Source organism: Oncorhynchus kisutch, linkage group LG4 (genome assembly GCF_002021735.2).
Source record: "Oncorhynchus kisutch isolate 150728-3 linkage group LG4, Okis_V2, whole genome shotgun sequence".
NCBI lineage: Eukaryota > Metazoa > Chordata > Actinopteri > Salmoniformes > Salmonidae > Oncorhynchus > Oncorhynchus kisutch.
The window spans coordinates 6962221-6989900 of NC_034177.2; the positions used below are offsets into that span (position 1 = coordinate 6962221).

General features: G+C 46.0%; 1 protein-coding gene and 1 long non-coding RNA gene across 4 annotated transcripts in view; both read right to left on the reverse strand.

The window, feature by feature from the left end:
* Positions 1-2964: 2964 nt before the first annotated feature.
* Positions 2965-4373, reverse strand: LOC116373909 (leucine-rich repeat extensin-like protein 3). The gene is made up of 3 exons (XM_031822211.1): positions 4344-4373; positions 3400-4146; positions 2965-2982 (listed from the first exon to the last, which is right to left on the reverse strand). The coding sequence occupies exons 1-3, from the start codon at positions 4371-4373 to the stop codon at positions 2965-2967; spliced, it is 795 nt and encodes a 264-aa protein (XP_031678071.1).
* Positions 4374-4682: 309 nt separating this feature from the next.
* Positions 4683-27680, reverse strand: part of LOC109889015 (uncharacterized) — a 46466-nt gene continuing 23468 nt past the window's right edge. For 2 of the 3 annotated variants that reach the window (XR_002255221.2, XR_002255220.2), the window contains exons 3-4: positions 9270-9324; positions 4683-4873 (exon numbers count right to left, since the gene is read on the reverse strand). This is a non-coding gene — a long non-coding RNA (uncharacterized LOC109889015). The remainder of the gene's footprint in view (positions 4874-9269; positions 9325-27680) is intronic. The other variant, XR_004209627.1, reaches the window with a different exon arrangement.

Consider the following 27680-nt stretch of genomic DNA (forward strand, 5'->3'; position numbering starts at 1 on the left):
TCTAGTGGTCTTCTGATGGTGTCTGTTCCCTCATAGTTATCTATTGTACTTTGGATGGAAACACTCACAAACTTTTGTCATTGGCAAAACCTTGTGTTCCCCATGTATTGTTTGAGTTATAAAACAGTGGAATTATTGGATCTCTTGATCTTTATTTTAATGAGCAAAAAAATACATACAAAATTATATTCTATACTAAACACAATTACTCAGAGAAAGAGATTATATATATATTAAAAACACTCTCCCCCTTGTGAGAATAACAGCACTGAGCCTTTTTCTAAAATGTTTGATGACATTGGAGAACACATTGGGATGCTATCTTAGACCAGTCCTCCGTACAGAATCTTACCACTTCCTCGATATCCTTCGTCTGCACTTATGGACTGTCCTCTTCAAAATCAAACCACATGTGCAGAGAATGAGATGGTCAAGCATGTCTTTGTGGATTTTTGATGATGTGTGGTTATTATCTTGCACGAAGATTCAAATGCAACCAGGTTTGTTTGTTTTTTACTAAAAATGTCTTGGTCCTTGTTAAAGTTCATTATGCCGTTGACCTTAACAAGGGCCCCAAGACCAGTGGAAGCAAAATAGCCCCATTACATCAAAGAACCACCACCACATTTCACAGTAGGCATGGGGTTATTGTATTGTTCTTTCAAAGGCCAAACCCACATGACCACAGCACTGGTTCCAAACCAAGTGCCAAGGCCGTTTAGCCAACTCCAGGCAGTGATATGGTCAGCTCCTGGGAGTATTGAAAACAGGGGATCCAATCATTTTGACCCCTATCATTCAGGGAGCTTTTTTTAATTATTAGGAGCAATTGTATTAGTATGAAATAATATAAATGTTTGAGCATTCCCATATAGCTCAGTATTTGAATTATTTGTCTTTTTTTGTAAAAAACAATATTTTTATCAAGGGATCCTATAATTCCAGACCCACAGTGTCTGAAAGTTGGACTACATTTACATAAGTAACAGCATAATGGTTCACCAATTCTTCATGATATTATTCAAGTGTTATTTTCTGGAAGATAAAGGACTAGATAAATGTAAAATTAGATTTTGAGAACAAAATGTAAAAATGAATTTAAAGTAATCAAATTCCAGACACACAACTAGTTGGAGGTCTTGTGTTTAATATCAGTTGCCATCGTCCTTGTTATGAGGTATAGTATCATTCCCTTTATGGAGTCACAGAACTTCTCTCTCTACATTTATTATATAATGCCTACTAAATACCTTTAAATCACTACAGGCGGGGTGGTGTGATGCACTGTTTCTCCAAGATGATTAGTGGGGCTAAGCCCTTTAACCAACTTTAACCAACGATGCAGTTTTAAGATAATACCTCAAAAAAATAAAAATGAGAAAAAAGTGAGATAAGAAAAAGAAATAATTAAAGAGCAGCAGTGAATAACATTAGCGGGGCGAAATACAGGGTATTACGGTACAGAGTCAATGTGGAGGCTATATACAGGGTATTACGGTACAGAGTCAATGTGGAGGCTATATACAGGGTGTTACGGTACAGAGTCAATGTGGAGGCTATATACAGGGTATTACGGTACAGAGTCAATGTGGAGGCTATATACAGGGGGTACCGGTACAGAGTCAATGTGGAGGCTATATACAGGGGGTACCGGTATAGAGTCAATGTGGAGGCTATATACAGGGTATTACGGTACAGAGTCAATGTGGAGGCTATATACAGGGGGTACCGGTACAGAGTCAATGTGGAGGCTATATACAGGGGGTACCGGTACAGAGTCAATGTGGAGGCTATATACAGGGGGTACCGGTACAGAGTCAATGTGGAGGCTATATACAGGGGGTACCGGTATAGAGTCAATGTGGAGGCTATATACAGGGTATTACGGTACAGAGTCAATGTGGAGGCTATATACAGGGTGTTACGGTACAGAGTCAATGTGGAGGCTATATACAGGGTGTTACGGTACAGAGTCAGTGTGGAGGCTATATACAGGGTATTACGGTACAGAGTCAATGTGGAGGCTATATACAGGGGGCACCGGTACAGAGTCAATGTGGAGGCTATATATATAGGGTATTACGGTACAGAGTCAATGTGGAGGCTATATACAGGGTATTACGGTACAGAGTCACTGTGTTGAGGTAGTTATGTACATGCAGGTAGGGTTATTAAAGTGGCTATGCATAGATAATAACAGAGAGTAGCGGTAGCATTGGGTGGGGGGGGGGGGTGTAAATAGTCTGGGTAGCCATTTGATTAGCTGTTGAGGAGTCTTATGGCTTGGGGGGGGGTAGAAGCAGTTTAGAAGCCTCTTGGACCTAGACTTGGCGCTCCGGTACTGCTTGCCATGCGGTAGCAGAGAGAACAGTATGACTAGGGGGGCTGGAGTCTGACGATTTTTAGGGCCTTCCTCTGACACCGCCTGGTATAGAGGTCCTGGATGGCAGGAAGCTTGGCCCCGGTGATGTACTGAGCCGTACGCACTACCCTCTGTAGCGCCTTGCGGTCGGAGGTCGAGCAGTTGCCATACCAGGCAGTGATGCAACCAGTCAGGATGCTCTCGATGGTGCAGCTGTAAAATCTTTTGAGGATCTGAGGGACCCATGCCAAATCTTTTCAGTCTCCTGAGGGGGAATATGTAATGATGGTGTTGGAGTTGTGCCTGGTCGCGCAGTCATCCTGTCCTCCATCTGTCAAACTAGACCAATTTAGTGTTATAATCTAATAATCGTACAGTAGGTTGCCTTTGTGCTAAATTTGACAGTCGCCCAACACTGTGAAAGAGTGATGGGTTAAAACGTGTTAATTCCCCTCTCTAATCTAATGGTAATGACAGTCTGTAGTTTATTTGCATTTAAGGCTCTATTCGATCTGTGTTGCTGAAGTGTTTAGAGATTCCGCGATAGAAATGTAAAATGTCAGCTGACTGCAGTCTCTAGTAATGCCTTTTAAAATGTTAAATCACACTGTGACGGTGAACTATAGCGACACGGATGGAATAGAGACCGTAGATTTGTATCTCAATGAGAAAAATATAGGCTATGTTGCAAGAGGGACCTATAATATCTGCCTTTTTACAATACGTTTTGACCGTCAGTCAAAAAAAGAAACCCACACAGAATCATACGAAATATACATTTTATTCTCTCCCTCTCCCATAGTCACATAAGAAGTCTCCACGAGCATGATCAAGATGAGATATGACACAATGTCTACTTACATTCTCCATTCAATACTATATATACACATACATACATACTATACATACATACTATACATACACATACTAGAATCAGCATATCAGAACGAGATCCCCTCTGATGGTCGATTGCTGTGAAAATCTGGGACACAGTTGCATTCATTGTTCAGCGAGTTTTTCCACATAGTTAAACCCACCGACAGCAATGAATGTTGATTGTGACCTTTGTTGTGGTATGGGGCCATAGGCTTTTCTTTCAGCAGAGTTGTTCTGAAGGAAGGATACAGGATGGGGGCTGGGTTGGGTGGAGGGGGCGGGGCGTGGTAGTGGTGGGGCGTGGGTAGTGGTGGGGGGTGGGTGGAGGGGCGGGGTGTGGTAGTGGTGGGGTGTGGTAGTGGTGGGGCGTGGTAGGGCGTGGTATTGGTGGGGCGTGGTAGTGGTGGGGCGTGGTAGTGGTGGGGCGTGGTAGTGGTGGGGCGTGGGTGGAGTGGCGTGGTAGTGGTGGGGCGTGGGTGGAGTGGCGGGGCGTGGTAGTGGTGGGGTGTGGGTGGAGTGGCGGGGCGTGGTAGTGGTGGGGCGTGGTAGTGGTGGGGCGTGGGTGGAGTGGCGGGGCAGTGGTAGTGGTGTGGCGTGGGTGGAGGGGCGGGGTGTGGTAGTGGTGTGGCGTGGGTGGAGGGGCGGGGTGTGGTAGTGGTGGGGCGGGGTGTGGTAGTGGTGGGGCGGTAGTGGTGTGGCGTGGGTGGAGGGGCGGGGTGTGGTAGTGGTGTGGCGTGGTAGTGGTGGGGCGGGGTGTGGTGTGGCGTGGTAGTGGTGGGGCGGGGTGTGGTAGTGGTGGGGCGTGGGTGGAGGGGCAGGGTGTGGTAGTGGTGGGGGGAGGGGCAGGGTGTGGTAGTGGTGGGGCGTGGGTGGAGGGGCGGGGTGTGGTAGTGGTGGGGCGTGGGGTGCTAGTGGTGGGGCGGGGTGTGGTAGTGGTGGGGCGTGGGGCGGGGTGTGGTAGTGGTGGGGCGTGGTAGTGGTGGGGCGTGGGTGGAGGGGCGGGGTGTGGTAGTGGTGGGGCGTGGGGTGGTAGTGGTGGGGCGGGGTGTGGTAGTGGTGGGGCGTGGGGCGGGGTGTGGTAGTGGTGGGGCGGGGCAGATGGGACCATAGTTTTCTTCCTCTGGTTAGTAGCCATGCGCGTCGATCAGAGCGAAAAGGGCTGGCCACAGGGTACAATCAACGGTCGATGGTCTTTGTCAATTTAGCTCAAAACTCACCGACAGCGTTGAATGTTCACCGGGGCGAACGGGGGCTGATAGTGAACAAGGTTGACAGTCTGACGCTTGGAGATTCAGAGAGATGAGCACAGTGGGCGACTGGGCCTATCATTTCCTCTCTCTCTCTCTCTCTCTCTCTCTCTCTCTCTCTCTCTGAGAGCAAGAAGGACACTACAAAGACACAGCCATTATCCCTCATATCTCAAGTCACTTTTCAGACAGCTCTCTTTACCGGGTTATCAGAGGATATTTAATGTTTCACAGAAGACACTCGATTCCTTTTGTTGTTGTTACATTCTACTTCAATGACTGAAACCCGTTTCATAATTGCGCCCCGTGTTGAAAAGGTGTGTAGAGAGACAAAAGGCTTGGAAATGAATGCAGACGGTCTCTTCTTGCCCCTGGTCTTCTCCTCTGGCTGACAACGAGAGGGAGAAAGGCAGGAATTAACAATTCAAAAAAATCTCTTCCATTTGTGTAAATAAACCTGAATTTCAAATAAAAGTCCCATTATCAATTTTGTTTCAGACTGTTTAAATGTCTTGATGTAATTTAATATAGTGCATTCATAATATTCTTATTTTGATCAGAGAGTTTAAACGTCAGTTCAGCTCCTTACTTGTCTTTGACTTGATATAACACAGTATAAAAACTGTACACTGGGCAGGAAAACATGTTTATTTTCTCTCTCGGTAGCGGTTGGGGCTTTAGTCATATTTTAGTCATCTCTAAAGTCCTGACTCATTTAAGAGTTTTGGTAAACAGCACACTGTGGGAATGCTAGGGGTGGTATCACAGTGGCCTATCCGCGTATGCGTTGCTTACCTCAACTGAGCGTCAACTAGCTTCAGTGGGTGGAGGTGCCCCTAACCGTAACCCAGAGGGCTCATCTCAGAGCTCAGGATGAGACAGTGTCGGACTCGCAACCTGCTCGGGTCATGATAATTGATAGCATCTGGAGACTATGGTGTGGGGCATGGCAGCAGGAAAATGCGGGGTAAATTGAGTTTTTCCTTTATGATAAAGTATATAGTGGCACACAGTAGAGAGCAGGGATGTTTTAGTATTTTCACCTTTTTCACAGGGTCTGGAAAAACCCGGGAAATAATGGCCTTTTATAAACATATTTCATGACAGAACACAACAGAACCGTTTGAAATACCACAAAAGGCTACTCTGACAAACAGATCAATAAAAACGATCAGATATTGAAAGCAAACAAATAGCCCAGGCCAATCCAATTACACACACACACAATTGACGTGTGTGTGTGTAATTACACACACACAACGTCCGGGTTAGGGTTTGGCCAGGGTAGGCCGTCATTGTAAATAAGAATTTGTTCTTAACTGACTTGCCTAGTTTAAAAAAAGGTTAAATAAAAAATGTAAAAAAGATAAAATATTGCCTTTGAACGGGGTGGTAGTTGCCAGGCGCACCGGTTAGAGTGTGTTAAGAACTGCAACGGTGTTGGGTTTTTAACACTCAACAGTTTCCTGTGTGTATCAAGAATGGTCCACCACCCAAAGGACATCCAGCCAACTAGACAACTGTGGGAAAGCATTGGAGTCCATGCCCCAACGAATTGAGACTGAGGGCAAAAAGGGGGTGCAACTCAATATTAGGAAGGGTTTCTTAATGTTTTGTACACTCAGACCCGTCGATATGTGACCCGTCTTGATTAGCTACTATCTTGTGTGTGTGTGTATTCCCTCCTGCTAAATAAACAACACGCTCCTAACTGGGCCTTTAACAGCTTTGCTCCAGAGACATGACCAAATGTGCAGTCAGTCCATGCTCTCGAGGGCCACATCAAACTCCCTGACCCCCTGGCCCCTTAGTAAAGCCATTGGACTGACATTGTGTGAATTGACAGAAGTGGCAGTGTACTGTAAGGTCTTCTACTGGCCAGAGGACAAGATGACAGAGACGTGTTAAGCCAGGAGTCAGAGAGAACCAGAGAGGGGGCCCCTGAGCTGACATCCAAGCCCATATCAGAGTGACAGGGCTGGGCATCACAGGTGGACGTGTTAGTGTGGATGGTGGAAAAGGGGGAAGTTTACAGTACATGGGAATGGAGGAGGGGGTTGGTAGTCTTTCCCTTAATGGCGCCGGCAGCTCTGACATTTAACCACTTCATGGTTGTAAGTCAGATGATGGGTGGGATGGAGACTGCTGTGTCAGAAGTGGATGTGTCTATAGTCATAAAGCATGTGACAGCAGATAAATAATTGACTGTGCATAACAGGGTGGAACACAAGGTTTATATCGCTGAAGCAATCCTAGTGACAAAAAAAAACTTGAAAAATACTGCAACTACGATATCATTTATTTTTTGTATAAGGAAAAAAGGACAGTGAACAACATATTAACTAAAGTGTAAACACATATTCAGACCCCTCCCTCTGAAAAGAAACAGAAACTCCAGAATGACAAATCGCCTAGCGCGATCGAATGACTGAAAAATAACAAAAAGGGAGGTGTCGGCACATTGTTATCGTAGCAGCCGTGTGAACTATTTTACTGCTCAGAGATCTGCTTTCAACCACAGGGAAGGGTGGTATTACACAAAACTAGCTCCGCGATGACACAGGAACACTGTGACACCGGCTAGGGAGAACCAGGCAACACTTTTTACAGGACACCAGGCAACACTTTTTACAGGACACCAGGCAACACTTTTTACAGGACACCAGGCAACACTTTTTACAGGACACCAGGCAACACTTTTTACAGGACACCAGGCAACACTTTTTACAGGACACCAGGCAACACTTTTTACAGGACACCAGGCAACACTTTTTACAGGACACCAGGCAACACTTTTTACAGGACACCAGGCAACACTTTTTACAGGACACCAGGCAACACTTTTTACAGGACACCAGGCAACACTTTTTACAGGACACCAGGCAACACTTTTTACAGGACACCAGGCAACACTTTACAGGACACCAGGCAACACTTTACAGGACACCAGGCAACACTTTACAGGACACCAGGCAACACTTTACAGGACACCAGGCAACACTTTACAGGACACCAGGCAACACTTTGTGACACCGGCTAGGGAGAACCAGGCAACACTTTGTGACACCGGCTAGGGAGAACCAGGCAACACTTTGTGACACCGGCTAGGGAGAACCAGGCAACACTTTGTGACACCGGCTAGGGAGAACCAGGCAACACTTTGTGACACCGGCTAGGGAGAACCAGGCAACACTTTGTGACACCGGCTAGGGAGAACCAGGCAACACTTTACAGGACACCGGCTAGGGAGAACCAGGCAACACTTTACAGGACACCGGCTAGGGAGAACCAGGCAACACTTACAGGACACCAGGCAACTGGGTCATGTTCATTAGGGAAACCAGTTAAAACACTGCAATCAAAAAAAAAATCTAAATTGGACAAGTCCAGGTAGTCCCTCCCAGTTGCAGTCTGGATTAGTTCTGTTGTATTACAGGAAGCTATCAGGGTAAAGTAGTTTGGTTGTATTACAGGAAGCTATCAGGGTAAAGTAGTTATGTTGTATTACAGGAAGCTATCAGGGTAAAGTAGTTATGTTGTATTACAGGAAGCTATCAGGGTAAAGTAGTTATGTTGTATTACAGGAAGCTATCAGGGTAAAGTAGTTATGTTGTATTACAGGAAGCTATCAGGGTAAAGTAGTTATGTTGTATTACAGGAAGCTATCAGGGTAAAGTAGTTATGTTGTATTACAGGAAGCTATCAGGGTAAAGTAGTTATGTTGTATTACAGGAAGCTATCAGGGTAAAGTAGTTATGTTGTATTACAGGAAGCTATCAGGGTAAAGTAGTTATGTTGTATTACAGGAAGCTATCAGGGTAAAGTAGTTATGTTGTATTACAGGAAGCTATCAGGGTAAAGTAGTTATGTTGTATTACAGGAAGCTATCAGGGTAAAGTAGTTATGTTGTATTACAGGAAGCTATCAGGGTAAAGTAGTTATGTTGTATTACAGGAAGCTATCAGGGTAAAGTAGTTATGTTGTATTACAGGAAGCTATCAGGGTAAAGTAGTTATGTTGTATTACAGGAAGCTATCAGGGTAAAGTAGTTATGTTGTATTACAGGAAGCTATCAGGGTAAAGTAGTTATGTTGTATTACAGGAAGCTATCAGGGTAAAGTAGTTATGTTGTATTACAGGAAGCTATCAGGGTAAAGTAGTTATGTTGTATTACAGGAAGCTATCAGGGTAAAGTAGTTATGTTGTATTACAGGAAGCTATCAGGGTAAAGTAGTTATGTTGTATTACAGGAAGCTATCAGGGTAAAGTAGTTATGTTGTATTACAGGAAGCTATCAGGGTAAAGTAGTTATGTTGTATTACAGGAAGCTATCAGGGTAAAGTAGTTATGTTGTATTACAGGAAGCTATCAGGGTAAAGTAGTTATGTTGTATTACAGGAAGCTATCAGGGTAAAGTAGTTATGTTGTATTACAGGAAGCTATCAGGGTAAAGTAGTTATGTTGTATTACAGGAAGCTATCAGGGTAAAGTAGTTATGTTGTATTACAGGAAGCTATCAGGGTAAAGTAGTTATGTTGTATTACAGGAAGCTATCAGGGTAAAGTAGTTATGTTGTATTACAGGAAGCTATCAGGGTAAAGTAGTTATGTTGTATTACAGGAAGCTATCAGGGTAAAGTAGTTATGTTGTATTACAGGAAGCTATCAGGATAAAGTAGTTCTGTTGTATTACAGGATGCTATCAGGATAAAGTAGTTCTGTTGTATTACAGGACGCTATCAGGTTAAGTAGTACCTGCCCCCCTCCCCCTCCTCCTCCTCTCACCTCCAGGAGCGCGTCTGTCTACTGGCCCCACAGCTGAAAGGTCTTCTGTGATCTGCTGTCACACACGCAGGCAAGAAATAAATATTAATACACCGTTACTATTTTGACATTTGAAAAATACTACAAGATATTTAAAGAATAGTTATGACAGCACAAGCACAAAAAAAGCCACAGACACACACACACACAGTCTCTCTTTCACATTGAAACACACCGTCCCTGTGACAGGATGTGTGTGATGCGGTTGACTACAGTCATTGTGGGTGTGCGTGTGGGATGCTGTGGCAGGAAGGTTGTTATGGAGTGGGGAGGACAGGCCGCGACACCCAGCCACCGAGCACTGACAAAAAAAAAAACTCAGACCAAACCAAAATGGCAGCATTTTCCCAGCATCAGGTCTAGTGTGAACATCAAAATGGCAGCATTTTCCCAGCATCAAGGCCTAGTGTGAACATCAAAATGGCAGCATTTTCCCAGCATCAAGGCCTAGTGTGAACATCAAAACGGCAGCATTTTGCCAGTATCAAAGCCTATAGTGTGAACAACACACAGAAAGCCATCCTCCATTTGAGCTTTGTGCTGGTAACACACACAGGGTTGAGCCTGGGAATGGGGCAGAGGCATTCAGTCTCACAGTATTAGATGAGAAGAGGAGGTTGCCAGAGACATTTATTATTGATGCCATGTGTTTCATAGAGTGCCTAAGTGCCTTCGTGGCTACACATTCAATCCATTCATTTAAATCTATACATTAAAGCCAATAGGCCCTAGACATCTAGTATAATAAAACAGATCTAGTACAGATCTATTGACATGTCCCATTCACGCCCTAGTACAGATCTATTGACATGTCCCATTCACGCCCTAGTACAGATCTATTGACATGTCCCATTCACGCCCTAGTACAGATCTATTGACATGTCCCATTCACGCCCTAGTACAGATCTATTGACATGTCCCATTCACGCCCTAGTACAGATCTATTGACATGTCCCATTCACGCCCTAGTACAGATCTATTGACATGTCCCATTCACGCCCTAGTACAGATCTATTGACATGTCCCATTCACGCCCTAGTACAGATCTATTGACATGTCCCATTCACTCCCTAGTACAGATCTATTGACATGTCCCATTCACGCCCTAGTACAGATCTATTGACATGTCCCATTCACGCCCTAGTACAGATCTATTGACATGTCCCATTCACGCCCTAGTACAGATCTATTGACATGTCCCATTCACGCCCTAGTACAGATCTATTGACATGTCCCATTCACGCCCTAGTACAGATCTATTGACATGTCCCATTCACTCCCTAGTACAGATCTATTGACATGTCCCATTCACGCCCTAGTACAGATCTATTGACATGTCCCATTCACTCCCTAGTACAGATCTATTGACATGTCCCATTCACTCCCTAGTACAGATCTATTGACATGTCCCATTCACGCCCTAGTACAGATCTATTGACATGTCCCATTCACGCCCTAGTACAGATCTATTGACATGTCCCATTCACGCCCTAGTACAGATCTATTGACATGTCCCATTCACGCCCTAGTACAGATCTATTGACATGTCCCATTCACGCCCTAGTACAGATCTATTGACATGTCCCATTCACTCCCTAGTACAGATCTATTGACATGTCCCATTCACGCCCTAGTACAGATCTATTGACATGTCCCATTCACGCCCTAGTACAGATCTATTGACATGTCCCATTCACGCCCTAGTACAGATCTATTGACATGTCCCATTCACGCCCTAGTACAGATCTATTGACATGTCCCATTCACTCCTTAGTACAGATCTATTGACATGTCCCATTCACTCCCTAGTACAGATCTATTGACATGTCCCATTCACTCCCTAGTACAGATCTATTGACATGTCCCATTCACGCCTAGTACAGATCTATTGACATGTCCCATTCACGCCCTAGTACAGATCTATTGACATGTCCCATTCACTCCTTAGTACAGATCTATTGACATGTCCCATTCACTCCCTAGTACAGATCTATTGACATGTCCCATTCACTCCCTAGTACAGATCTATTGACATGTCCCATTCACTCCCTAGTACAGATCTATTGACATGTCCCATTCACTCCCTAGTATAGATCTATTGACATGTCCCATTCACTCCCTAGTACAGATCTATTGACATGTCCCATTCACGCCCTAGTACAGATCTATTGACATGTCCATTCACTCCCTAGTACAGATCTATTGACATGTCCCATTCACTCCCTAGTACAGATCTATTGACATGTCCCATTCACTCCCTAGTACAGATCTATTGACATGTCCCATTCACGCCCTAGTACAGATCTATTGACATGTCCCATTCACGCCCTAGTACAGATCTATTGACATGTCCCATTCACGCCCTAGTACAGATCTATTGACATGTCCCATTCACTCCCTAGTACAGATCTATTGACATGTCCCATTCACTCCCTAGTACAGATCTATTGACATGTCCCATTCACGCCCTAGTACAGATCTATTGACATGTCCCATTCACGCCCTAGTACAGATCTATTGACATGTCCCATTCACGCCCTAGTACAGATCTATTGACATGTCCCATTCACTCCCTAGTACAGATCTATTGACATGTCCCATTCACGCCCTAGTACAGATCTATTGACATGTCCCATTCACGCCCTAGTACAGATCTATTGACATGTCCCATTCACTCCCTAGTACAGATCTATTGACATGTCCCATTCACGCCCTAGTACAGATCTATTGACATGTCCCATTCACTCCCTAGTACAGATCTATTGACATGTCCCATTCACTCCCTAGTACAGATCTATTGACATGTCCCATTCACTCCCTAGTACAGATCTATTGACATGTCCCATTCACTCCCTAGTACAGATCTATTGACATGTCCCATTCACGCCCTAGTACAGATCTATTGACATGTCCCATTCACTCCCTAGTACAGATCTATTGACATGTCCCATTCACGCCCTAGTACAGATCTATTGACATGTCCCATTCACGCCCTAGTACAGATCTATTGACATGTCCCATTCACGCCCTAGTACAGATCTATTGACATGTCCCATTCACTCCCTAGTACAGATCTATTGACATGTCCCATTCACGCCCTAGTACAGATCTATTGACATGTCCCATTCACGCCCTAGTACAGATCTATTGACATGTCCCATTCACTCCCTAGTACAGATCTATTGACATGTCCCATTCACGCCCTAGTACAGATCTATTGACATGTCCCATTCACTCCCTAGTACAGATCTATTGACATGTCCCATTCACGCCCTAGTACAGATCTATTGACATGTCCCATTCACGCCCTAGTACAGATCTATTGACATGTCCCATTCACTCCCTAGTACAGATCTATTGACATGTCCCATTCACGCCCTAGTACAGATCTATTGACATGTCCCATTCACTCCCTAGTACAGATCTATTGACATGTCCCATTCACGCCCTAGTACAGATCTATTGACATGTCCCATTCACGCCCTAGTACAGATCTATTGACATGTCCCATTCACTCCCTAGTACAGATCTATTGACATGTCCCATTCACTCCCTAGTACAGATCTATTGACATGTCCCATTCACTCCTTAGTACAGATCTATTGACATGTCCCATTCACTCCTTAGTACAGATCTATTGACATGTCCCATTCACTCCTTAGTACAGATCTATTGACATGTCCCATTCACTCCTTAGTACAGATCTATTGATATAATCCATTCATTCTTTGAAAAAATCCACTCCATAATCGGACAACCTTTCTGAAGTTCCACACAAGTCTGTGGTCTTTTCAAAACGCATCATGCTTTTCTCCAAAGACTACGCACACTGAAGCCTTGTGTGACGTGGACTGAGTAGAAGTTGAAGCCAGTCAGAGTGACCACAGGTGATAAAACCGTGTCCAGCCAGCTAGGCCACGTCCCCACCTCCGGTCAGATCTGGGTTACGCTCAATAGGGCCATGCAACCAACAAAAAAAAAACATTTCAAAAATGTTTTGCAACTGGAAATGAAAACGTGGGTTTCTTATTGAACCAGGTCCAGGGAGTACCTCCTTGATTCAGTCAGTTAATTATAATTATTATTCATATTATAATTATAATTAATTATATATATTTTTTGGGTGCCTAATGAACACAACCCTGAGGTAGTACTTTGGGTCGAACCAGAATACAGGACAGAACGTGTTAGGACCTCTGAATATGGACTTAGACGGGACAGGAGACACCTTGGTGTGTGAGAGTTAAAGAGAGAGACAGACCAGACACATCTGTCTGTGTACAGGGCAGGCTTCACATTGTCTCGATTCAGACTATTTGACATTATTTTGAGAGAGAGAGGGCGCGACAGAGAGCGCGCGACAGGGAGCGTGAGCGACAGAGAGCGAGAGCGACAGAGAGCGAGAGCGACAGAGAGCGAGAGCGACAGAGAGCGAGAGCGACAGAGAGCGAGAGCGACAGAGAGCGAGAGCGACAGAGAGCGAGAGCGACAGAGAGGGAGAGCGACAGAGAGGGAGAGCGACAGAGAGAGCGCGACAGAGAGAGCGCGACAGAGAGAGCGACAGAGAGAGCGACAGAGAGAGCGACAGAGAGAGCGACAGAGAGAGCGACAGAGAGAGCGCGACAGAGCGACAGAGAGAGCGAGCGAGAGAGCGCGACAGAGAGCGAGAGAGCGACAGAGAGCGAGCGAGACATTGAAATAGAAAGATAAATTAAGAGAAAGTGAACAAGGAGAGATGGAGTAAGAGTGAATTAGTAACCTGCAATATCGTTATCATTCATCCCCCTCAGTTATCGTCCGCCCCCCCTCTCATCATTCATCCCCCTCAGTTATCGTCCGCCCTCCCTCTCATCATTCATCCCCCTCAGTTATCGTCCGCCCTTCCTGTTATCAATCATCCCCCTCAGAGGGAGAGAGAAAGAGCGATGGGTTTCCATGGTAACCTGGGATGGCATCGCTCCAGTGTTTGTGAAGTGCAGTGGGGATGTTTCATTGTGGGAAAATATAACTAGTGAGATGAGAGAGAGTGTGTCTGAGTGAGGTGAGTGAGGTGAGGTGTGAGTGAGGTGAGTGAGGTGAGTCTGAGTGAGGTGAGTGAGTGAGATATAAAAGGTGACACGGGTCTCATTTGGGTGTCTGACAGAGTGGATACACAGGCCAGTGTGAGGAATAGACACATAGTGAATACAACTCCTATGCAGTGAGAACTAACATTCATGTTTAACAGACACATGCATAAGTCCAGTACAGGCAGATTGTATGTTCTACTTATTGTATGTACTATGTAGTAGTAGTTTGGATACTCTCATCATCATTACATATCCAGTCATTACTACACATTATTGTACAGTCTGTCTGGTTATTACCACGGGCGGTGTACAGGATGTATGTTCACAGGGTTATTGACCAGGCACACACACACACACACAAACACACACAAACACACACAGATACAAACACACACACAGATACAAACACACACACACACACACAGATACAAACACACAGATACAAACACACACACACACACACACAGATACAAACACACACACAGATACAAACACACACACAGATACAGATACAAACACACACACAGATACAAACACACACACACACACACACACAAACACACACACACACACACAAACACACACACAGATACAAACACAGATACAAACACAGATACAAACACACAGATACAAACACACACAGATACAAACACACAGATACAAACACACAGATACAAACAAACACACACACAGATACAAACACACAGATACAAACACACAGATACAAACAAACACACACACACACACACAGATACAAACACACACAGATACAAACACACACACACACACACACAGATACAAACACACACAGATACAAACACAAACACACACACACACAGATACAAACACACACACACACACAGATACAAACACACAGATACAAACACACACACACAGATACAACACACAGATACAAACACACACACACAGATACAAACACACAGATACAAACACACACACACAGATACAAACACACACACACACAGATACAAACACACAGATACAAACACACACACACAGATACAAAACACACACACACACAGATACAAACACACAGATACAAACACACAGATACAAACAAACACACACACAGATACAAACACACACACACAGATACAAACACAGATACAAACACACACACACACACACACAGATACAAACACACAGATACAAACACACAGATACAAACACACACACACACACAGATACAAACACACAGATACAAACACACACACACACACAGATACAAACACACACAGATACAAACACAAACACACACACACAGATACAAACACAAACACACACACACAGATACAAACACAACACAACACACAGATACAAACACAAACACACAGATACAAACACCAGATACAACACACACACACAGATACAAACACACAGATACAAACACACACACACAGATACAAACACACAGATACAAACACACACACACACAGATACAAACACACACACACACAGATACAAACACACAGATACAAACACACAGATACAAACAAACACACACACAGATACAAACACAGATACAAACACACAGATACAAACACACAGATACAAACACACACACACACACAGATACAAACACACAGATACAAACACACACACACACACAGATACAAACAAACACACACACACAGATACAAACACACACACACACACACACACACACACACAGATACAAACACACACAGATACAAACACACACACACAACAGATACAAACACACACACACACACACACAGATACAAAACACACACACACACCACACACAGATACAACACACACACACACACACACAGATACAAACACACACAGATACAAACACACACAGATACAAACACACACAGATACAAACACACACACACACAAGATACAAACACACACACACACACAGATACAAACCACACACACACACAGATACAAACACACACACACACAGATACAAACACACACACACACAGATACAAACACACACACACAGATACAAACACACACACAGATACAAACACACACACACACAGATACAAACACACACACACACACCACACACAGATACAAACACACACACACACACACACACACCACACACAGATTACAAACACACAGATACAAACACACAGATACAAACACACAGATACAAACACACACATACAAACACACACCACACACACACAGATACAAACACACCCCACACACACAGATACAGATACAAACACACACACAGATACAACACACACACACCACAGATACAAACACACACACACAGATACAACACACACACACAGATACACAAACACACACACACACGATACAAACACACACACACACAGATACAAACACACACAGATACAAACACACATAGATACAAACACACACAGATACAAACACACACAGATACAAACACACACAGATACAAACACACACACACACAGATACAAACACACACACAGATACAAACACACACACAGATACAAACACACACACAGATACAAACACACACACAGATACAAACACACACACAGATACAAACACACACACAGATACAAACACACACACAGATACAAACACACACACAGATACAAACACACACACAGATACAAACACACACACAGATACAAACACACACAGATACAAACACACACAGATACAAACACACACAGATACAAACACACACAGATACAAACACACACACAGATACAAACACGAAGCATCAAACCCAAGGTCACACCTTTGTTTTTGGATATGAATCCACTCACAACCTCATTGATACCCACCTCATGGGTGATCTACAGTTTTTCCGGTGCATTACTCTCAACCTAACTTGACTGTCAGGTTTTTGCAGCACCCTTTTATATCGCATGTAGAGAATGAAGAGTTTCTTGTGAAACCTAACTTTTGTTTCTCTTTCCCTCCAAACAGACAACGCACAGTAGAACCTTGAGGTGGGAAGGTATCGAGGTAGGAAGGTATCGAGGAAGGAACGTACCGAGGTAGGAAGGAACGTACCGAGGTAGGAAGGAACGTATCGAGGTAGGAAGGAACGTATCGAGGAAGGAAGGTATCGAGGAAGGAAGGTATCGAGGTAGGAAGGAATCGAGGTAGGAAGGTATCGAGGTAGGAAGGTATCGAGGTGTTACAATTCAATCTGCAACATTACAGAACATTCAGATAGGAAATAGATGATGTAGAACAGATATACAGTAATTGCCTATCATGAATATGGAATTTTATCAGCTCTATTCATTACATTTCTATACTTGCTTAAAGGAAAAATCCTTTTGGTATTTGTCCAGTGTTGATACAGTCCCAAAATGTGTTGCATGTCAGCAGTCAAGATATCAGGGAAAAAAGTGTCATTTTGTTTCGTTTTTTTTTGTTGCAATATACTGAAAGCTTTACTGCTGACTTGCAAAACATGTTGGGACTGTATGAATACTGGACTAACGTTAAAATATATATATATATATTTTTTTTTTGAGTGAATATTTCCTTTAATAGACTCTAGTCAGCTGGGAGCATTCCATCCAATGGTGTGAGATGTCCACGTGGCTCAACTGGCCACGACTGTGGCCTCTGACATTTCCCCCTGGTTAAAATACAGATGTGCTTTACAACTAAGGACAAATAGACTATATGCCAAATGGCACCCTATTAGCAACAGTGCACATTGGACACTGGTCATAAGTAGTGCACTACATAGGAAATAGGGTGCCAAGTGGGATGCATGTCACAGAGTATAGTTCTATCTAATTAGTGTTACCCTAGATTAATGTGTTGATACTTTATTCCACCTAGGAAGGAAGGTACGACAGACACCTCTGGTTAGGTGATTATCAGTCTAGGAAGGAAGGAAGGAAGGAAGGAAGGGGCGACAGACACCTCTGGTTAGGTGATTATCAGTCTAGGAAGGAAGGAAGGACAGACACCTCTGGTTAGGTGATTATCAGTCTAGGAAGGAAGGAAGGAAGGGACGACAGACACCTCTGGTTAGGTGATTATCAGTCTAGTAAGGAAGGAAGGAAGGAAGGGACGACAGACACCTCTGGTTAGGTGATTATCAGTCTATGAAGGAAGGACAGACACTTTTCTTCTTTATACTGGTAATATACTATCTGAACAATGTATTGTTCCCTACTGTAGACTATATATATATAGAATGAACTCTAGAATAACTTTTCTAATAAATTTTTGATAAAACATAACCTCCCAAAATCTGGAATATTACAATACGTGCTGAAATACAGCACCTGAACTACTTAAATGGTTCTGCATTCACAGAGAAAGAACAGTGATTGACCCTGAGTTTGAGTTGTGCGAAATTGCCTCGATTGTTCATACCTCACTTTGATGTTAAATATGACTGGGGTGTTGGCAGTTCTGCTACAGCTGAGATGAGAGAAGGAGGGGAAAATGAGTCCGTTATTCTCTCTCCCTCCCGTTCCCCCTCTCCCTCCCGTTCCCTCCCGTTCCCTCCTTCTCTCTCTCTCTCTCGCTCTCCCGCCCTCCCGTTCCCTCTCCCCCTCCCTCCCGTTCCCTCTCCTCCTCCCTCCCGTTCCCTCCCTCCCGTTCCCTCCCTCGCTCTCCCTCCCGTTCCCTCCCTCGCTCGCTCTCCCTCCCGTTCCCTCCCTCCCTCGCTCTCCCTCCCGTTCCCTCCCGTACCCTCGCTCGCTCTCCCTCCCGTTCCCTCCCTCGCTCGCTCTCCCTCCCTCCCGTTCCCTCCCTCGCTCTCCCTCCCGTTCCCTCCCTCCCTCGCTCTCCCTCCCGTTCCCTCCCTCCCTCCCGTTCCCTCCTTCTCTCTCTCTCGCTCTCCCGCCCTCCCGTTCCCTCTCCCCCCTCCCTCCCGTTCCCTCTCCTCCTCCCTCCCGTGCCCTCCCTCGCTCTCCCTCCCGTTCCCTCCCTCGCTCGCTCTCCCTCCCGTTCCCTCCCTCCCTCGCTCTCCCTCCCGTTCCCTCCCGTACCCTCGCTCGCTCTCCCTCCCGTTCCCTCCCTCGCTCGCTCTCCCTCCCGTTCCCTCCCTCCCTCGCGTTCCCTCCCTCCCTCGCTCGCTCTCCCTCCCGTTCCCTCCCTCCCTCGCTCTCCCTCCCTCCCGTTCCCTCCCTCCCGTTCCCTCCCTCGCTCTCCCTCCCGTTCCCTCCCTCCCTCGCTCGCTCTCCCTCCCGTTCCCTCCCTCCCTCCCTCCCTCCCTCGCTCTCCCTCCCGTTCCCTCCCTCGCTCGCTCTCCCTCCCTTCCCGTCCCTCCGCTCGCTCTCCCTCCCTCGCTCTCCCTCCCTGTCCCTCCCTCGCTCGCTCTCCCTCCCTGTCCCTCCCTCGCTCGCTCTCCCTCCCTCCCTCGCTCTCCCTCCCGTTCCCTCCCTCCCTCCGCTTCTCCCTCCCGTTCCCTCCCTCCCTCGCTCTCCCTCCCGTTCCCTCCCTCCCTCGCTCGCTCTCCCTCCCGTTCCCTCCCTCGCTCGCTCTCCCTCCCGTTCCTCCCTCGCTCGCTCTCCCTCCCTCCCTCTCCCTCCTCCCTCGCTCTCCCTCCCGTTCCCTCCCTCCCTCGCTCTCCCTCCCGTTCCCTCCCTCCCTCGCTCTCCCTCCCGTTCCCTCCCTCGCTCGCTCTCCCTCCCTCGCTCTCCTCCCGTTCCTCCCTCCCTCGCTCTCCCTCCCGTTCCCTCCCTCGCTCGCTCTCCTCCTCCCGTTCCCTCCCTCGCTCGCTCTCCCTCCCATCCCGTTCCCTCCCTCGCTCGCTCTCCCTCCCTCCCGTTCCCTCCCTCGCTCGCTCTCCCTCCCGTTCCCTCCCTCGCTCGCTCTCCCTCCCGTTCCCTCCCTCGCTCTCCCTCCCGTTCCCCTCGCTCGCTCTCCCTCCCCTCCTTCTCGCTCGCTCTCCCTCCCGTTCCCTCCCTCGCTCTCCCTCCCGTTCCCTCCCTCCCTCGCTCGCTCTCCCTCCCTCGCTCGCTCTCCCTCCCGTTCCCTCCCTCGCTCTCCCTCCCTCCCGTTCCCTCCCTCGCTCGCTCTCCCTCCCTCCGTTCCCTCCCTCGCTCTCCCTCCCGTTCCCTCCCTCGCTCGCTCTCCCTCCCTCCTTCTCGCTCGCTCTCCCTCCCGTTCCCTCCTTCTCGCTCGCTCTCCCTCCCGTTCCCTCCTTCTCGCTCGCTCTCCCTCCCGTTCCCTCCCTCGCTCGCTCTCCCTCCCGTTCCCTCCCTCTCGCTCGCTCTCCCTCCCGTTCCCTCTCTCGCTCGCTCTCCCTCCCGTTCCCTCTCTCGCTCGCTCTCCCTCCCGTTCCCTCCCTCCCGCTCGCTCTCCCTCCCGTTCCCTCCCTCCCGCTCGCTCTCCCTCCCGTTCCCTCCCTCTCGCTCGCTCTCCCTCCCGTTCCCTCCCTCTCGCTCGCTCTCCCTCCCGTTCCCTCCCTCCCGCTCGCTCTCCCTCCCGTTCCCTCCCTCCCTCGCTCTCCCTCCCGTTCCCTCCTTCTCTCTCGCTCTCCCTCCCGTTCCCTCCCTCGCTCTCCCTCCCGGTCCCTCCCTCGCTCTCCCTCCCGGTCCCTCCCTCGCTCTCCCTCCCGGTCCCTCCCTCGCTCTCCCTCCCGGTCCCTCCCTCGCTCTCCCTCCCGGTCCCTCCCTCGCTCTCCCTCCCGTTCCCTCCCTCGCTCTCCCTCCCGTTCCCTCCCTCGCTCTTCCTCGCTCTCCCTCCCGTTCCCTCCCGTTCCCTCCCTCGCTCTCCCTCCCGTTCCCTCCCTCGCTCTCCCTCCCTCCCGTACCCTCCCGTTCCCCGGCCCTCTCTATCCTTCTCTCTAACTCCAAGCATCAATGAGCAGACAGACAGGCTTGCTGAAACCAGGGAGGGCATTCTTCATTAGGACAGACACGGCACAGAGACTCGCCAATGTATTCCCTCATTAGCAAGTACATGTGCTGCACACTTCAGTAAAAACCATGGGGACCACCCATGTAGTCATGCCCTCTCTAACAACCACACACAATAAAGAGAGCAGCTCTCTGGTGACTAAATAGTGAAAGAGCTGTTTATTTGGCTCCCTGATTTGAATACTGCTACTTCTGCTTTTTGCACTCCAGACAACAATTATCTGCTGATAAAGTTACAAAATCAATCTCCGAAGAGGGTAAATCCTCACTGCAGAAACAATCAATAGCAGGGAAGAACAAGTCGTTCTGGTCCACGGCTCATTTTTGCAGTGTTTTTTTTTTCTCACAGGTAATCAAATCCTTTGACCAGGTAGAAATGTACTTGAACGCACATTTCACATTCTGACAATGGCACCCTACTTTTAGGGTTTTCCATTGGAGATCAAAAATCATGGTCCAAGTCGAATATGAAGCATTTTCAACAAAGAGTCATTTGGGAGCCAAATGAACGGCTCCCAAACGACTCATAACGTGTGTAGTAAACTAACACAGTGCTGTCATTCAAGCAACCTCTCAACAGACTTCATCCTCTGGTGCCATTCTACTTACAGCACATCTAAACACTAACACTAGTTCACTAGGAAACCAATCCTCACTCAGCAATATCAATTTAACGTCTATTACATGTTGGTTCAGCGTAATTTCATTGTAATGACATGGAAACAACGTTGAGTCAACCAGTGTATGCCCAGTGGGATACGTCTTTATGTGAAGTCATATCTAGAGCTAGTAATTTATTAACGTTGTAAGCTAGACTTTCTGATCTGTTGCATCAGCCTCAGTGCTTTAAAAAAAAGGGTTTTTGATGCTAGTGGTTGTATTAATTTGAGCTCGATCACATCCCAGAACTGTCCAGCCTTTTATTTGGAATATTTATGTAATGCACAGAAGGACAAGTTGACCAATAGAACAGGTCAACTTTTGTATTATGGGGGAGAGTAGAGATTGACATAGGCTAGTGCTTTTGCTGTTCCTTAGACCTACTCATCTTGTTGGCTGACGGAAAATAGGCGGTTCTACTAACATCAATATGCTTCTCGGAATTCAATAAGAGGGGCGCACAGTTGTGTCCTCAATGTCTCCGTCTTCACTTGTAGCCTACTTCTTAACTGTGATAAGGACCCGATCACATGATGATGATGGGTATTGGCTAATAAGAATTGAGATATCTGAGAGGCCCATGTGACTGAGAGGTGGTTCGGCGCACGGCAGCCTGGAGAAGGAAATTATAATCAGCCTAAGGGTACAACGGCCACTTTGGCTGCAACAGGCATGGATTTTTTTAGGGAACATTACGGCCACACAAGGGGGATGCCACCGGGATTTTCGAGACCTGGTGAGAATATTATCAAGTTCTTGCCAAATTGTGAATGAGAGACTGATGAAGTGTGTGCAGCAATTAAACAAAGTAGAGCTCATGCCTTTCATGTGACTTTTTTCAAATCATCATTAATCTCATCATGCAGCCTTACATTATATTAAAAATCTAAACATATAGCCCAACATTTGTATCACAACTAAAGTTAAGGAACTATAAATGAAGCAGATATGAGGACCTGGTTCTTTGTTAACCCCTCAACACAGAATACCTGCATGTGCGAACTCCCTTGGAAATCGTTTGGAGAAAATATCCTTTCTATTTTAAATCAGCTATGTTCAATTGAATTCTAAGAATGCCACAGAATTCTAGAATTCTAAGCAAATCTTGTCTGCTAAATTAACTATTGTAGGCCACAGCCATTAATAAGCATAGCCAGATCAGGGCCTAACATAAGGACAACTCAGAGTATGTTATTCTGTTCTTCTGAAATAGACTACATGTTCTTCGTGTCATGTTTCTCTAGACTTGTCTAAAATGATTAAGCCACTGATGTTCCAAAGGTCTGCATCAGTGGCTTGTAGGCTATGCAGGAAACTAAAATGTATTTATGTTAATTAACGGTCAATTACCGTGAGACTGGCAGTTATTTGCTTGACAATCACCGGCTGACAACATTTTGTGACCGCCACAGCCCTAGTTGTTATGCATACTTATGGATGTTATCATTATCGTGGCTTTGTTTACACTGACTATTCATTTAAGTTGCACTGTATTAAAATGGCCCCTAAACAACAAGTAAACATTACCCATCGACAACAACATTGAACTCCAGCTGAGGTTCTCCATCTACAGAGATAGTCGGGAAAACACACTGACACACTCAAATCCTTTTGACTTCAAAGACATGAGTAAAAAAAAGAAAAGAAATGAAGCTCTTATATCAAGCCATGCGCAGACAGACAGAGGAAGACCCGGAGATGAACGGAGAGAAAGAAGGGAACAGAGACGTTGTAATGAAGGTGTGTCGGCAACAACAAAAAGAATGAGCTGCTGTTGTGAACACACTGCTGCAGTGCCTTTCAGAGGCCTGTAATTTTAAGATGGTAATATTCAGAGAGCCGAGGGGTAGGCAGGACCCGTAACAATGCCTCTCTGCCAGATCCAAAACCCTATGATCCTCTGGCTGCCACGCTCCTGAATGTTTTTGTTTGGAAACAAATAGTTTAGACACTTCCACTAAAGCACAGTGACATCCCCATGCACTAAACAGTGCCCGAAAAGCCACTAAACAGTGCCCGAAAAGCCACTAAACAACACAAAGAACACTTTGGGAAAAAAAGGGTTCTTTGGATGTCCCGGGTATGAGAACCTTTTTTGGTTCCAGGTACAGTAGAACCCTTTGGAACCAATAAGAAATACCCTACAGGGAGAACCAAAGAACCTTTATGGTGAAGAGAAGAAGAGTAGAAAATAAGGAAGCCAAGAGAGCGAGAGGTACCCCTCCCTCCTTTCCTCCTCAGCTATGAAATGTGCAAAAACAAAAAACTGTGTTGGAGGTTAGCGGCCATTTATTCCAGGCCGTGTGGCTAATGACCCTTAACTGATGCTAGCAGTTGCTGGGCCGCGGGACAAGAGAAGATAAGTAACCTGGTATATTAAGGTTGGTTGGAGGGAGCTGAGCTGAGCTTAGCCTAACGAGTGTTAACGGGCAAGTCAGCATGAGTCATCTAATTAGGACTGGGTCGTATTCATTAGGGCCACATCCTCCAGTTAGGACTGGGTCGTATTCATTAGGGCCACATCCTCCAGTTAGGACTGGGTCGTATTCATTAGGGCCACATCCTCCAGTTAGGACTGGGTCGTATTCATTAGGGCCACATCCTCCAGTTAGGACTGGGTCGTATTCATTAGGGCCACATCCTCCAGTTAGGACTGGGTCGTATTCATTAGGGCCACATCCTCCAGTTAGGACTGGGTCGTATTCATTAGGGCACACGGTAGCAGTTCAGGTGGTCCCTTCCTTTTTCAGTCCGCTTTCCTCTGTTCGGTGCCTAATGAATACGACCCAGGCAGTCACATAGCATCCCTTCTTCAGAGCTACTTATCCTCGTACACAGAGGGGGAGACTGAGGAGAGACGACCATTTTAGCTTCAGTGAACTGGCGCTGATGGGAACACAGCAGTGGCGCGGGGGGGGGGGGGGGGGGGGGTGTACACTACGCCTTCCTCTCAACTTATTTGATTCGACTGTCTCTGTCACAACCACAAATGACGGATACGGGAGAAGGTGTGTGTGTGTGTGTGTGCGGCACCTTCTTGTGTGTGTGTGTGGGTGGGTGGGGGAGGTAATGCCTCCAAGGGCAGCCTAATGTTACCTTTTATCGACATCCAGCAGTGAATATGAGCCTTTGTCTCCAGTCTTAGAAAATTGAGAATTTAAGGCTTCCTTTACCTAACCAGCTGATACACTAACACTAGATCTCTCAACTAAGGTTAAGTCCCAATTATCTCTCCTTCCTCTCCGGAAGTGTGGTCTTGTTCATTACTTCCAACACATTTTAAAATCATTGGATTGGTGTAAGCATGGGCGGGGAGGAAACATTGGGACTAGGGACAGACACAGTTGAATCAAATATCCGAACAGACGTTAGTATCCAACTACTTGACTCGAGTATTTTGACAATGAAAAAGCTTTGTCTAAATGACATTTGAATGATCCTTGTGACATTGTTATCTACAAGGATCTACCATGACATTTGAAATGCTTAAATTAAAAAAAATAATAATTTTGATTGTAGTTTTTATAACCGTGCGTTGAACTACTGCTGTACATCTAGCGCTGCAGTGAGTTTATCATCTTTCCACCCTTAAATATTACATGCACATACCTAACAGAGTTTCCACAAGACCTGACAATGATCAATGCAAAACACTCACTTTTTTGTAATCAGAATCAGTTCTATCATGGGTGAAAATCTGACTTCGCTTTTCACTGGTAGTCAAAACTACAGGTGAAAAGCAGTCCGTCCTGTTTACCTCTGCCACGTGCATTTGCGCCATAAAAAATGTTGACTATCCGGGTATCCGGAAAATGTCATGTTATTCGAATAGTAAAACAATTTCAAAATAGCCATCCTTAATTGGGACGTACCCCTTCCAACCGAAAGGCTGAGCTAACATCCAGAGTAAATGCTGTAGCCTAAACTGCTCTTCGAAAGCTGAGCTAACATCCAGAGTAAATGCTGTAGCCTAAACTGCTCTTTTAAAGCTGAGCTAACATCCAGAGTAAATGCTGTAGCCTAAACCGCTCTTTTAAAGCTGAGCTAACATCCAGAGTAAATGCTGAAGCCTAAACCGCTCTTTTAAAGCTGAGCTAACATCCAGAGTAAATGCTGTAGCCTAAACCGCTCTTCGAAAGCTGAGCTAACATCCAGAGTAAATGCTGTAGCCTAAACCGCTCTTTTAAAGCTGAGCTAACATCCAGAGTAAATGCTGTAGCCTAAACCGCTCTTCGAAAGCTGAGCTAACATCCAGAGTAAATGCTGTAGCCTAAACTGCTCTTTGAAAGCTGAGGAAGTTACTGAGTAAAAAAGAAAACAGGGAGAGTTGCTTTGCCTCTGTCAAAAATATAGAAAAAAGTGTCTGAAAAAGGGGCTCATTGAAAATAAGGTTTGAAATAGACTTTTATATAAAATTGTTTGTAGCAGTTTGGAAATGGAAATGATCTCTTTCAATGATAATAATCATGATTGCTCTCAATCTACAGGCTAAAGAGGCACAGAATGGAGAGCAATGCTAATTCATACAGTCCTTCATTAAAGAGGTCCCCTCGTTAAATCACTCACACACTGCAATTAGAGAAGGACCAGGAAACACAACTTTATGACCTTATATAAAACGTTAGACCAAGCACACATCTCTCTCTCTCTCTCTCTCTCTCTCCAGAACAAGACTGCATGTGATCAAGACTATATTGAGGGTCTAGATGTGGGTGATGTCTACCTGCCTGCCTGCCGGTCTTTAGCAAATGGAAAAAGGCAAACTTTAGGCTAAGAAAGAGCAGAAAGAGCTGAAATGCACTGTGCTCCCAGTTTGAGCCCTCTTTCACGGAGACGCCACACTCGAGAGGAAACCACTAGGCCTCAATGAATAAAGACCCAGGGTAGTGTTCATTAGGGCACAGATAACGTTTTAAAACGTCTTGCAACGGATAACAAAAATGTGCGTTTCTTATTCGCCAGACAGCCTTGCGTCACAGGGAGCCATAAGAACAGTCAGGTGACATCCTGGCTTTAAAACCACACTCCTATTCATTAGACACTAAACAGAAGAAAAACTTACTGAAACATCTGAACTTGCTTGTTTGTATTTTCTGTTGCAAAAAGTTGCTACATTTTGTCCTAATGAATAGGACCCAGGGGGAGGTAAAGCAAAGTGGGGTTATTTGCTTGGAAGCCCTTTACAGGAGGTTTCCTTGTAAAGAAACAAGGAGGTACCCTCTATATCCCCTTAATCTCTTTCATCACCTCCTGCCTTTAAAAATGGGAAAACATGAAGCCTTTGTTGGAGGGCCCAGTAGGATGGAAGAGCAGTCACAGAGTAGTCAAGGGCCTGGGAACCACAGTGGGCCCAGTAGGACAGGGTCTGGAACTTGGACTGGCGGTAGCAACTGGATGCCAACAGCTTGCAGAAAGGGGGGGGGGGAACTGTGAAAGGGCTCTTGGAGAATGAGGAGAGAGAGAGAGAGCAACAATGTAGGTGTGGGTAAGGAGGACTTGCATTTATTTCCGAGAAGTCGGCTACAGCAACTAAGTTACCACAACAGCTAGTTTGAAGCTACAGTGTCAAATCTTTTCTACCTCCTTACCACCCGGTTTTGAATTGTACCACAGAAGAGAGAAAGAGGGAAGAAATGACAGCTCTCTGGCATTCCGCACCCTCTTTATATCTCGGCCTGGAATCTTAGAGCCCCGGTCTGACCACGCTACAGACTAGCATTTGATTTACTGTAGCTTTTAGCCCGGGACAGGGAAAGACAGAGTGCTCGGAGGTTAAGTGGCAGAGACGTGGG